At 41.6% G+C, this 14,817-nt stretch overlaps 1 protein-coding gene across 5 annotated transcripts in view; it reads left to right on the forward strand.

The window, feature by feature from the left end:
• The window catches only part of LOC143297916 (dynein heavy chain domain-containing protein 1-like), a 186,789-nt gene that overhangs the window by 159,225 nt on the left and 12,747 nt on the right, over window positions 1–14,817 (forward strand). For all 5 annotated transcript variants that reach the window (XM_076610490.1, XM_076610509.1, XM_076610526.1 and 2 more), the window contains 9 exons: window positions 514–758; window positions 4,012–4,113; window positions 4,441–4,539; window positions 4,944–5,109; window positions 10,484–10,698; window positions 11,797–11,977; window positions 12,804–12,928; window positions 13,528–13,815; window positions 14,617–14,783. In XM_076610490.1, coding sequence (XP_076466605.1) covers window positions 514–758; window positions 4,012–4,113; window positions 4,441–4,539; window positions 4,944–5,109; window positions 10,484–10,698; window positions 11,797–11,977; window positions 12,804–12,928; window positions 13,528–13,815; window positions 14,617–14,783 — 1,588 coding nt within the window. The remainder of the gene's footprint in view (window positions 1–513; window positions 759–4,011; window positions 4,114–4,440; window positions 4,540–4,943; window positions 5,110–10,483; window positions 10,699–11,796; window positions 11,978–12,803; window positions 12,929–13,527; window positions 13,816–14,616; window positions 14,784–14,817) is intronic.

The following is a 14,817-nucleotide window of genomic DNA, read 5'->3' on the forward strand; positions in this document are numbered from 1 at the left end:
GTATGCTGTTTTGTTTATCTGTTTGTAATCCTCTGAACCCCCAAAAAGGGCTGAAAGGAAAGGAAATCTTTCAGCTATGTGGATGTGGGATGTCACATTCAGCATGCTTCTTAATTCATCTGTTTGTAATCCTCTGTACCCCAAAAGGGCTGAAAGGAAAGGAAATCTTTAAGCTGTGTGGATGTGTAACATTTGGATGTCACATTCAACATGCTCCTTCATTCATCTGTTTGTAATCCTCTGAACCCCCAAAAAGGACTGAAAGGAAAGGAAATCTTTCAGCTATGTGGATGTGGGATGTCACATTCAGCATGCTTCTTAATTCATCTTTTTGTAATCCTCTGTACCCCAAAAGGGCTGAAACAAAAGGAAATCTTTAAGCTGTGTGGATGTGTAACATTTGGATGTCACATTCAACATGCTCCTTCATTCATCTGTTTGTAATCCTCTGTACCCCAAAAAGGGCTGAAAGGAAACAAAATCTTTAAGTCTTGAAGGCGTGTACATGTCCAGGAGCACCAGAAGCCCGTGCCCAGGAGCTGTCTGATGCTGTGACGTCTGCAGTGTTCCGGCATGTGTCCATGATGATGTTTGAGCAGCACTACAACCTCCTGGCCCTCCTTGTGTCCCTTGAGCGCATGCGCATCTCTCGCAAGGCCTCCGTCAAGGAACTCTCCCTCTTTGTCAATGGCTTTGAGAAACGAGGGATTGATGAAGGGGCCATTTTGGAACAGAAACCTGCCTGGATGGATAAAACTGTGAGTACACTTTGGTTTCATCCTCGGTCATTCTCAGGGCCTGGTGAGCGTGTTGGGTTTATGCAAAAGTCAGGCATCTGCTCCTTTTTTTTTTTTAAATTGCAGATGTGGTCTAACATAAATTTTGACCCCTTGAAACTGAAACATTAGTCATATAATGATAGTTAAGTGGGGACTGTACAAGCAACAGTCCTAAGTATGATGTGTAACATGAAATCTGCTCTCTAGTTTCCTACCCCACTGTTTGTTTGATGCTCTTCATCCAAAGCTGCTAGATATCTGACTTCTCTCTACTTGTTTCAAGTTCTGGAAAATGTATACACAATTTTTTGAAGTAGAGGTGAACTCTTTCAGTACAGAAGGGCTACAGCCTGAGCGATCTTCCCTGTTTGGGAGGTTTTAGCACAGCAGCAGATGATTTCAGAACTAAAAAATGACAGTTCAAGTTTATCACACCTGACAGTATTTCATTCAGTTCAGTTCAGTTCAAAATACTTCATTGTCTGCTTCGACCAAAACAGAAAATTCTCTCTTGGCTCACCTAATATGCCCGTCAGAAGATATCAAAGAGAAAAATGAATAACTGACACACCCTCCACTGATCACCACGCACACATCAGTTATTATGTAAAATGAAACACATTTGGGTAAGATAGTATTCCATTATAAGATAGAGTGAAACACCTTTGTGTGTGCATGTGTGCGAACGTGTGCACATGTGTGTGTGTGTGTGAGTGTGCGTGCGTCGGTGTGTGTGTATGTGTGCACATGTGTGTGCATGTGTGAGCCTGCTTGTGAGCGAGTGTGTGTACGTGTGTGTTTTAATTATTATAAAAAGAAAATAATCAGTAAGATAATTATAACATTTTAAAAGACAAATGCTCATCAACAAATCAGATCGAAAAACTAATGAGCAACTGGCTCACCCTTCCTTGATCACAGCACACATATAAATTATCATGTAAAAAGAAAACATTCAGGTAAGAAAACAAATTTCATTTTAAGATAAAGTGAAACATTCTCATCAAATAAAAGGAAAATATTCATTAAGAAGATCATAACATTTTAAGACACAAATGAAATAAAAATAAACAAATAACCCATACATACTTCCCTGACAGCTATGCAGACATTCATCATCATAAGAAAATAAAATTAAGATAGATTTAACTTTAAGACATGAAATCACAGTTGGAAAGTCTAAAACTGCCACCAAGACTGCAAGCATGCAAAACCCCTTTCACACCCCTCTGCAGCAAAACAAAACACCCAGCACACACACACATACACGCACGCGCGCGCACACGCGCACACACACACATCTCTGTCCCCTCTTCCCCTATAACCCTCTCCCTACCCTCACTTCTTTCTTTACACATGCATGTATGCATACATACGGAATAAAAGACTACTGTCATCAGAACAAAAAAACCCAACAAATCACAGGCAAAGAAATGAAAACATTATTTGAGTGAATTATTTATCACAGCAACAGCAGAGGGTGCAAATGACTTTTTGTACTCATTCTTCTTTGCAAGTGGGATTTTATATCGTCTGCCAGAAGGAGGTTTCTGAAAGACAGTTAAGTGGATGAGTGGAATCATTAAAAAATTGAAGTGATTTTCTGCTAAGAGCAGGTTGGTACAGGGTGTTAAGTTGTTGTTGGGGCTTGATTTTGATTTTGCTGGCCAGGTTTACTACTCGTCCTGATTTTGTCTTTAACTTGACAGTCAGATTACCAAACCAGGCCACAATGCTGAAAGCCATGACACTTTCTATCAGACTTCTGGTACACCAGCTAAAGGATGTGTGGACTAACATTAAAACTTCTTAACTTTCGCAGTAAAAAGTCTCCGGTGTGCTTTCTTGGCAGTGGCATCAACATGTTCTCTGAATGTGAGATTGTGTTCAACTATAGTCCCAAGATATTTAAAACTGTCCACTTTTTCTACATGTTTCTGATCTATAATAACTGGATTTTGTGTGTGTGTGTCCCTTTCACTGCCTAAAACAAGTTCTTTTGTTTTCTCCACATTAAGTTCCAGAAAGTTATCCTTTAAAAAAGAGTTTATGACACTAATTTCTAAAAAAAAAAAAAATACTGTGAAATTGAAAAGTCATCTTTTAAAAGACCTGCTAAAGCCATGTCATCAGCATATTTCACGAGTTTGCGAAAAAAATCTGATGTCATTAATGTAGAGGGAGAAAAGCAAAGAGGATAAAAGACAACCCTTGGGAACTCCAGTATTCACAGTAATATTTTCAGACATTATGGACTGGCCAGGAGAACTGACATTCAGACCAACACGATGTGGCCGATCACATAAAAACTGTCTTATCTATAAAATAAGGTCAGCTATGTTCCAGATTTGTCCAGATGACGTGCGATAAGATCAATTAAAGTAATTCTTGCATCATTAACACCTCATCTAGCCCTGTTTGCAAATTGCAAAGGATCCATGCGATCAGCTACACATTTCAGCAAGTGTCCATAACTAACTCTTTCCATACGTTTGGCAGTGACAGATGTGAGGGTCACTGGGCAGAAATCTTTCATTTGTACAGCACCAGGGAACTTTGGCAATGGGATAATAGTTGTCATCTTCCATAAGTGGGGCATAAAATGATTATCTAAAAGAAACTGAAAAACACATGTAAAAATTGGACCAAGCTGGTCGGCACAAACTTTTATCTTGCGTCCTGACAGGCCGTCTGGTCCATGCGCTTTGATTGGGTTGACACATGAAAAACACCTTGTCACCTCAGCTGTGTCCAATTCCACAGGGCAAGAGACAAGTGACTGACATAGCTCCTCACACTCTGCACGAAAATCATGCCTGTCAAACCTTGCATAAAACCTGTTCATGTCATTGGCAAAGTCAAAGGGGTCATCAGACACCAGAGCTTTGGGTCGCTGTTGTATTTAACCCCTGCCATGCCCTCCTAGTGTCCCCACACAACAATTTTCGTTCCACTTTAACTTTATACTCACGTTTTGCTAACTTAAGTTGACTGTTAAAACTTCTTTTAAGTTCATTTACCTTACAAGTGTCACCAGCTAAAAAGCAACAGTCATCAAATTATTGTCAGGATCAAAAGCGGTTTTCTTATTTTGTTTTTTTATAACTTTTTCAAATAGTGAAACACATCTTTCTGACTATTTTCTAACTATGATCATGACCAAACTTGCTGTGTGTGTGTGTGTGTGTGTGTGTGTGTGTGTGTGTGTGTGTGTGTGTGTGTGTGTGTGCAGGCCTGGATTGACTGCAGCATTGTGGAGTCCCTACACCACCCCCTGCATGGCCTCTGTCATTCTCTGGTCACCTACAGCCAAGAGTGGAGTGAATATTTCCAGGTAAACAGCTTTGGGAAGTTCACCTTCTATTCTGAACAACACTTTAAAAAAAAATTCAAGTTCAAGATTAGAAGTCTTTCACCACAGCAATCAGAAAATAATGGGAGAATGATTGAGACTTGCTCTAATTCAACAAGATATATATTTTCATGAAATAATGGTTGTAACACATACTTTTGATACATATGAAATAAATGTCCTGAGGGAAATTGGAGCTGTAATAGAAAGTAGGAGTGCGTCAGGTGTGTCAGGTCTGAAGAGAAATGACTGACCCACCGATGGTAGCTGTACAGTGAAGGGTGTGGTGTTGTGTTGTGTGTGTGGCAGCACCCCATCGCCCTGCTGACCCCTGTGCCAGGCACCACTCTCCAGGAACTGTCCATATTCCAGAAATGTTTGCTGTGGAAGTTCTGCTGCCCGGACAGGGTAAGTTTTCTCTTCCATTGGTTTTGCTTTGTGTGCTGCCGGTGTTCAGATTTCAGCTTATATTGGACTTTGTATCTCCCCATGCCTATGGATCCATAATATGACACAGAATAAGAAAAACCATTTGCCTTCAGAATCAGTATTGATAGAATTCATGAGTATTCAATCATATATCGACACTTTTCTGCCGGTAGAATAAGTGGCTCTTGCTCATGTTTGAAGGCAAGTCTTGTTTCATGTGACATGCTTTTTACTCTGTAGATGTACTGATGATTTGTTAACAAAATAACAAGAGTATCAAAGTTGACAGTTCACAGACCACAGTTGTGGTGTTGACTGTGGAAGAGGCTGTGATCTGGCAGGAACCGACACAGATGTGTACAATTCATTGCTGTTGTTTTCAGATGGCAGAACTGACCAAGGCCATCGTAACCTTTGAACTGGGCAGTGCAGTGGATGCGGCCGACCACTACAACATCAGAGAGGTGTACACCAGTGCTGACCAGTACACCCCCACAGTCTTCGTTCTGCCAGCTGAACTGCAGGGACCGGCATGGGAGGCCACACAAGGTGGAGAGACATTTAGTATACTGTTCTGTTCCCAGGCTGAAGGACAATATAGTGTACTGTTCTGTACACAGGGTGAAGGACAGTATAGTGTACTGTTCTGTACCCAAGGTGAAGGACAGTATAGTGTACTGTTCTGTACACAGGGTGAAGGACAGTATAGTGTACTGTTCTGTACACAGGGTGAAGGACAGTATAGTGTACTGTTCTGTACACAGGGTGAAGGACAATATAGTGTACTGTTCTGTTCCAAGGGTGAAGGACAATATAGTGTACTGTTCTGTTCCCAGGGTGACGGACAATATAGTGTACTGTTCTGTACCCAGGGTGAAGGACAATATAGTGTACTGTTCTGTACCCAGGGTGAAGGACAATATAGTGTACTGTTCTGTTCCCAGGGTGAAGGACAATATAGTGTACTGTTCTGTACCCAGGGTGAAGGACAATATAGTGTACTGTTCTGTACCCAGGGTGAAGGACAATATAGTGTACTGTTCTGTACCCAGGGTGAAGGACAATATAGTGTACTGTTCTGTTCCCAGGGTGAAGGACAATATAGTGTACTGTTCTGTACACAGGGTGAAGGACAATATAGTGTACTGTTCTGTACACAGGGTGAAGGACAGTATAGTGTACTGTTCTGTACCCAGGGTGAAGGCAGATATAGTGTACTGTTCTGTACACAGGGTGAAGGACAATATAGTGTACTGTTCTGTTCCCAGGGTGAAGGACAATATAGTGTACTGTTCTGTACCCAGGGTGAAGGACAATATAGTGTACTGTTCTGTACACAGGGTGAAGGCAGATATAGTGTACTGTTCTGTACCCAGGGTGAAGGCAGATATAGTGTACTGTTCTGTACACAGGGTGAAGGACAATATAGTGTACTGTTCTGTACCCAGGGTGAAGGACAATATAGTGTACTGTTCTGTACCCAGGGTGAAGGCAGATATAGTGTACTGTTCTGTACCCAGGGTGAAGGCAGATATAGTGTACTGTTCTGTACACAGGGTGAAGGCAGATATAGTGTACTGTTCTGTACACAGGGTGAAGGCAGATATAGTGTACTGTTCTGTACCCAGGGTGAAGGCAGATATAGTGTACTGTTCTGTACACAGGGTGAAGGCAGATATAGTGTACTGTTCTGTACACAGGGTGAAGGACAATATAGTGTACTGTTCTGTACACAGGGTGAAGGACAATATAGTGTACTGTTCTGTACACAGGGTGAAGGCAGATATAGTGTACTGTTCTGTACACAGGGTGAAGGACAGATATAGTGTACTGTTCTGTACACAGGGTGAAGGCAGATATAGTGTACTGTTCTGTTCCCAGGGTGAAGGCAGATATAGTGTACTGTTCTGTACACAGGGTGAAGGACAGTATAGTGTACTGTTCTGTACCCAGGGTGAAGGCAGATATAGTGTACTGTTCTGTACACAGGATGAAGGACAATATAGTGTACTGTTCTGTACCCAGGGTGAAGGCAGATATAGTGTACTGTTCTGTACACAGGGTGAAGGCAGATATAGTGTACTGTTCTGTACCCAGGGTGAAGGCAGATATAGTGTACTGTTCTGTACCCAGGGTGAAGGCAGATATAGTGTACTGTTCTGTACACAGGGTGAAGGACAGATATAGTGTACTGTTCTGTACACAGGGTGAAGGCAGATATAGTGTACTGTTCTGTACACAGGGTGAAGGCAGATATAGTGTACTGTTCTGTACACAGGGTGAAGGCAGATATAGTGTACTGTTCTGTACACAGGGTGAAGGCAGATATAGTGTACTGTTCTGTACACAGGGTGAAGGCAGATATAGTGTACTGTTCTGTACACAGGGTGAAGGCAGATATAGTGTACTGTTCTGTACACAGGGTGAAGGCAGATATAGTGTACTGTTCTGTACACAGGGTGAAGGCAGATATAGTGTACTGTTCTGTACACAGGATGAAGGACAGTATAGTGTACTGTTCTGTACACAGGGTGAAGGCAGATATAGTGTACTGTTCTATACACAGGGTGAAGGACAATATAGTGTACTGTTCTGTACACAGGATGAAGGACAGTATAGTGTACTGTTCTGTACACAGGGTGAAGGACAATATAGTGTACTGTTCTGTACACAGGGTGAAGGACAATATAGTGTACTGTTCTGTACACAGGGTGAAGGACAATATAGTGTACTGTTCTGTACCCAGGGTGAAGGCAGATATAGTGTACTGTTCTGTACACAGGGTGAAGGCAGATATAGTGTACTGTTCTGTACCCAGGGTGAAGGCAGATATAGTGTACTGTTCTGTACCCAGGGTGAAGGCAGATATAGTGTACTGTTCTGTACCCAGGGTGAAGGCAGATATAGTGTACTGTTCTGTACACAGGGTGAAGGACAATATAGTGTACTGTTCTGTACCCAGGTGAAGGCACACCTAGGGTGATATAGTGTACTGTTCTGTACCCAGGGTGAAGGCAGATATAGTGTATTGTTCTGTACACAGGGTGAAGGCAGATATAGTGTACTGTTCTGTACACAGGGTGAAGGCAGATATAGTGTACTGTTCTGTACCCAGGGTGAAGGACAATATAGTGTACTGTTCTGTACCCAGGGTGAAGGACAATATAGTGTACTGTTCTGTACCCAGGGTGAAGGATGATATAGTGTACTGTTCTGTACACAGGGTGAAGGATGATATAGTGTACTGTGCTGTGCACAAGGTGAAGGATTATATAGCGCATATGTGTGTGTGTGTGTGTGTGTGTAAATCAATTTTTAAAACTTTTTTATATAAGAAAACAAAGAACAAAACAGACAGAACCAGAAAATGGAAGATCACCAGAGAGGTATAGTTTGGTTTCAAACAAAGAGCAAAACAGACTTAACAGAGATGACCAGGAAACGGGTGATTGCCTTACTGGAAGGGATTTGTCAGCTGCACTTAGTTCACACAGGTTACACCTGGACTGATTTTACATAGACAGTGTATTAAGCCATGCTAGTACTGACATAATTTCTGTTCCTTAATTTCAGAGCTGCAAAGGAAGTGTGGAAATGGTAAAGCAGAGCATAGTGTGTTTTGCAGTTCAGAGAGTGTTACTGCACTGAATTTGCACTTGAACACACAAGAGATGACAATGACAGTATCTTTTCTTTAGAGAAGCTAAACAAACCTTGCTATCCAAGAGACAAAATGTCATTGATCCATTGGTTCTCGGAGTATTCATATCATGGAATGAAAATGAACCTTTCACTTCACAAAGAAGATTTTTCAGTCTTTTTTTTAACGCACACACACCATTACTGGTTCCATTTAATCACGCTAAAGTATGATATCTCTACACAGATTGTTTGCCCATTAATTGATTTTGCTTGTGATTAACAGGGATAAACAATGTCCCACACAAGTCAATGAAATGGATACATGGCAAATAATGCTAATCTTGTGAATGGCACTGTGTGAACTAAATATTGTTTTGGATGTGTTAGAATGAACACCATTCTCTTGTTAGTAAATGACACAAACTTGTATGTACCCATGTGCCTGCACCCAAATTTTCTGTCTCAGGTTCTCTCTTGCATTCATGCTTAAGCACAATTGTTCATGCACACACACACACACACACACACACACACACACACACACACACAGCCTATTGTGTGCTAGATTGTACCAATTTGTTCATGTTTGTTAAAACTTTTTTTAACTTTCACTTCTTTTTTTTCTTTTAAGGATTTGGCACATAAATTAAAATGCACCTGTGAACTGTGTGTGTGTGTGTGTGTGTGTGTGTGTGTGTGTGTGTGTGTGTGAGTGATTTTTAACAACTTCTGTTTTCTTACTAAAAGTGAAATGGTTTTGTGACCTGATCTCCATATTCACTGTACAGGTTAGCTGAAAATGATGTACCCTACCTCAGCCATTATCTGTAATTAAGGTTTCCACACAAAATGCTGCAGAATACCAGCATTCTGGGGAGGTGCATTAAAAAAGCCATGAAAATGTTTTCTTTTTTAATCACAGTTCTTGATAAATAGCATATAACATACCAGAAAATAATTCCTTCAGAGATTTTGGGCAAACTGGGATGATTCCTTGTTATGAACTTTCTAGATGTAGATTATGTATTTATAGTCGTCTTTTATTAAAGTGAAAGAAGTGCTCAGACTCCGTGGTGGTATAAATTTGATACCTTGCATGCAAACACATATATAAATTATTCCATGTGACTAACAATAGCAATAAATGAGTAAGTTGTAAACTCATGCCCTAACCCCTCCTTCTCCCCCCAACACATATCAGGTTTAAGGTCAAGTGAAACCAAGACTGAGTTGTGACATTTCTTTCCCCTCCTGATGGAAAAGAAAAACATCAGGGCCTGGATCTGTGTGTGTGTGTGTGTGTTTAGATATGTCGACTGATAATAATAATTATAATAATAATGATAATAATAATGGTATTTACAGAGCACTGAATCTTGTGCAGAGACAAATCAAAGCGCTTTCGCACCAGTCATTCACACGCATGCATAACACTAAAACTGTAGAAACTAAAGACAAGGAAGGGCAGGCAAGGGAGGCTATTTTGGGAAGAGGTGGGTTTTAAGGCCAGACTTGAAAGAGCTGAGTGTGGAGACTCGACGAAGCGAAAGAGGAAGTTCATTCCAATTGCAATTGGGTAATTTGACACTCCCTTTCTAATAACCATAACATTGACACTATAAGTGGTTTAGTGTGTATCAATGTTAAGGTTGAAATCAGTGCCATCATATAATATGTGATCTGTACTACAAAGCAGTATTGAAAGTAGATTGTCATGACATATATAAGGTGTCAGTGTGTACATGGGATGAAGTGGTTGACATGGCACATCAGTCATTTTTGACTGTGTACATAGAAAGTTATGCCTGTCGTGACACATCAGCTATGTGTCGATGTGCACATGGAATAAAATGTCAGTCATAACACATCAGTAATGTATCACTGTGTATATGGAAAACAATGCTTGTCATGATACATCAGCCACTTGTCACTGTGTACATGGACTGAAATGCAGGCTTAATGTTTAGAGCGCTAGATTCTTGCCTGAATTTCCCGGAGTTTGATCCCTGGTTTCAGTGCACCTCAGAGTGGAGATGTGTACATACATGCAGAAGATCAAATACACAAGTTAAAGATCCTGCAGTCCATGTCAGTGTTCAGTGGGTTATGGAAACGAGAACATACCCAAAAACAGAGTATGTCCGCCTACATGGCTGGGTAACAATGGGTGGCACACGTAAAAGCCCACTTGTAGATGTCTAAGAGTGAATGTGGAAAATGCAGCCCATGAACTGAACAGAAGAAGAAGAAGAAGAGTATGATGCTGTGCCTGTCCCAACAGGTCAGCCCTATGTCAGCCCTGTGCACGAGGTGAAGCGGTTGGCAAAGGAAGTTGGCATGGAGGGGAAGGTTCGCATCATCAACTTTGGCATCAACTCCCAGGGCCTGGAGGTTCAGCAGGCGTTGGAGGACTGCATCCACAATGGGAACTGGCTCCTGCTGCAGAACTACCACCTGTCTGAGGAACCCAGCCCTCCCTTCTTCAGTATGCTCAAAGTGAGTTCAGCTCCCAGATAACATCTTTTGTTTATTTTTTACAAATTCTAGTTTCAAGTCTTGTTGGGTAGCTTTTATACAGTTGTTGATTGATTAGTTGGGTTTCTTTGTTTGTTTTTTCTGGATTTTTTTCTGTTTTTTTGGTGTGTTTTGTGTTGCCAATTTTATTTGAAAGTTCAGGAAAAGTTATTTCTGAAGTGTTGAACAAAAATGGGCCATGCCTAGCGAACCCTCACACACCTACACATGCACGCATTCACCCAAGCATGCAAATGTACACGCGCACGCGCACACACACACATACACACAAATACAATGCACATGCAACAATTTACAGTCTCACAGACACCAAGAAACAAAGAAATAAAAGAGGCAGCAGCACTGTGTGTCAGTGTTTTGTGTTAGTGCTTTGTGTCAACACATTTGTCAGTGCTGTGTGTCAGTGCTTTGTGTGAATGCTTTGTGTCTGATTTGTGTCAACACTCTATGTGTATGTTTTGTTTCAGTGCTTTGTAGCCATGCTTTGTGCCAGTGTTTTGTATCAACATTCAGTGCTAGCTTTGTATCAGTGTTTTATGTCAACACTGTTACTGTCAATACCAGCTTTGTGTCAGAGCTTTGTGTCAACACAATGTCAGTACCAGCTTTGTGTCAACAGTGTGTCAGCACCAGCTTTGTGTCAACACTGTGTCGGTACCAGCTGTATGTCAACACTGTCAGTACCAGTTGGCACCAGCTGTGTCAACACTGTCAGTACCAGCTTTGTATCAACACTTGTCAGTACCAGCTTTATGTCAACACTGTCAGCACCAGCTTTGTGTCAACACTGTGTCGGTACCAGCTTTATGTCAACACTGTCAGTACCAGCTTTGGGTCAACACTGTGTCAGTACCACCTTTGTGTCAACACTTGTCAGTACCAGCTTTGTGTCAACACTGTCAGTACCAGCTTTGTGTCTACAGTCATTACCACCTTTGTGTCAACACTTGTCAGTACCAGCTTTGTGTCAGCTTTGTGTCAACACTGTCAGTACCACCTTTGTGTCAACACTGTCAGTACCACCTTTGTGTCAACACTGTGTGTCACTGCTTTGCTTAGGACCTGGTGTATGCCCGCTGGGTGGAGGAGGACATGCACAGAGAAAGTTCAGAGGTATGTGAGGAGGATCACAGTCTGGTCACAAGGTCTCGTCCCTCCACGAATGTCCAGCACAGTCGCATTCACCCTTCTTTCCGCCTGTGGATAACCACTCGGTCAGATGGACAGCGCATCATTCCAGGTGAGCTATCAGTTGTTCCCCTTTCTTGTCTGAAATACTGTTTCATTGCTAATTGCTGTTGATAACATACACTCTTTCACATGCAAAGTACTGGTTTTTGTGTTCAGTTTAATGGTGCAGCTCATACAGTTATTGAAATCTCAGATTAAAAACCATCACTAAATATTTTTTCTTTAAGTATGTGAATATGTGTGTGCGCGCGCAGGCGCACACGTGCGTGTGTGTGTGCACGCACGCAAGATCTCTCTCTCTCTCCCCTGCTCTGTTTCTTAGTCTCTTTCTCTCTGACTGCTCCACTACATTTGCCCCATCTTCTTCTTCGTTCATGGGCTGCAGCTCCCACGTTCACCCATATGTACACAAGTGCTTTTACGTGTAGGACCGATGCACAGGAGTGCTTTTACATGTAGGACTGTTTTTACCCCGCCATATAGGCAGCCATACTCCGATTTCGGGGGTGTACATGCTGGGTATGTTTGTGTTTCCATAACTCACCGAATGCTGACATGGATTACAGGATCTTTAACATGCACATTTGATCTTCTGCATGTGTATACACACGAAGGGGGTTCTGGCACAAGCAGGTCTGCACATATGTTGACCTGGGAGATCGTAAAAATCTCCACCCTTTACCCACCAGGCGCTGTTAGATTCGAACCTGGGACCTTCAGATTGAAAGTCCAATGCTTTAACCACTCGGCTATTGCACCCGTCAAGTGAGTGTATGTATTTGCCACCTCTTCTTGAAGTGTTCTTCTTTATACACACGTTCACACACACCCATTGCACATGTGAAAACACACAACCTCCGTCTGTGCGTGTGCAGGCATTTTGATCCAGCATGGATTACGGGTGACTGTGGAGGCGACCATCAACTTCCGCAGCACCTTGCAGAAGTGTTACCGCTCCACAGCCTTCCTCCTCAACAAATACCACCCTGCCGACCAAGAGGTTCCATTATATAGCACCCTATGGCTTATTCTTTGTACATGGGAGATGGGTTCACAAAATCAAGAGGTTCCATTATGTAGCACCATACGGCTTATCCTCTGTACCTGGAAGACAGGTTCACAAAATTAAGAGGTTCCATTATGTAGCACAATACGGCTTATCTTCTGTACATGGCAGACAGGTTCACAAAGTCAAGAGGTTCCATTATGGAGCACCATACGGCTTATCCTCTGTACCTGGGAGACAGGTTCACAGAAGCAGAGACATTCCATTATGGAGCTGGCCTTGATTTGTTTCAACCTCTGTCTGATATCACAGCTTTCTCACCAAGACAGTCATCTGAGTGAGATTTCATAGCACAGACAAAATCCACTCAAGCTAAGTGTACTTCTTTGCTAAATATTACTGAATCGGCACAAGTGTGAGCGGGATCATACATTTTAAAGATTTAAGTAACATTTGATTTTGGATTGCAAAGTTTAAAACCTTGTTGTTTCTTTACCTTTAAAAGTATATTTGTGTATGTTTCTGTAAAAAAAAAATTTTTTAATTAAAGCATAGCTGTGTACATTACAAGTGGATAATGTGCTTTCTTTCAGACTGTGGAGCGCTTGGACCGTATCATGCCACTGGCTTTGCTTCATGCCATCTTGCTACAGCAGTCCTATTTTGGTCGCTTTGCATTTGTGCACCCCCACTACTGGACACTGAGTGACCTGAGCTCTGCAGTGGAAGCTTTCCGTCTCCTGGTGCAGTCTATGCCCTCTCATGATGCCACAGACCTCATTGCTGCCACCTATTCTCATCACTGCAGTGACTCCACAGATGCCCGTGTTGTCCATGCCATTGTCCACGACCTGGCTTTGCAGGCTGCTCGACCCTCTGGGGTTTGTCTGTTGTTGTTTTTTGTGCCCATCTGATCTGAAGGTTAAAAAGAAATCTTTTTTTTTGGTGCATATTACTTGAAAATCTAATGAGTCACTCACTATGACACACAGGAAGCATGGATCAAAGATTGATCAGGCTTTACTTTAAATCATTTCATCGCTATTTTATTGTTATGCACACCTTTCACATAATTGTTTTACTTGGTATAAAGTTGTAAATTTTTTTGTGAACAGTAAACATTATAACAAATACATATGTAAAATATGTGTAGTATGCATTGTGGACTTGAGCATGTGTTTGAGTGCATGTATGAGTGGAAGAGAGAAATAGAAATTGTGAACATGAGTTACAACTGATATCCAGTGAAGAAAAAGAGACATGCCTGAAGTGTTGCCATGTGTGAACATCATAAAGCCCATCAGACAATGCCAAAACTTCTTGTATCCTCACAACCGATGCAGTCAGTCCATATTAAAGATGAAATCCCTGCTGACAAGAAACTTTCTGTAATTTATCATATAACTTTTGATGAATGTGACAATTAGATATCATACAAGGCATGAGAGGAAGAGAATCTCAACACACTCATTAGTATCACTCATCCCATAGTCTGTGGAGCAAAATCTCCATCACATGTCTCAATATTTTAAAGGCAAAATCAAATAGCAAATTCAAGGCAATAGATATCTGCTGCAGAATTATGACACTGTTCATTTTGTAGGCAAGGAGTGAAATAATATTTCTAGGATCACAATTAATTTGTTCAGAAATAAATAATTATTTTTAACAACATTGTGCAGAATAAAACTGAGTGTGAAGGAGTGGCACAGTTGCTGAAACAACTGTTGGAGGCTGGAGCGGAGAGACGCACACTTAAACGTACCCTGGATGTTATTGAAGACACATCTGCTCGGGCATTCTCTTTGCCTGGGAAAGCACAGTTTGAACTGATGGCTTGCAAAAGCAGGTGAGTTTGCCTTTCTTTTACCTTATTTCATAAA

This window comes from Babylonia areolata, chromosome 2 (genome assembly GCF_041734735.1).
Source record: "Babylonia areolata isolate BAREFJ2019XMU chromosome 2, ASM4173473v1, whole genome shotgun sequence".
Taxonomy (NCBI): Eukaryota; Metazoa; Mollusca; class Gastropoda; order Neogastropoda; family Buccinidae; genus Babylonia; species Babylonia areolata.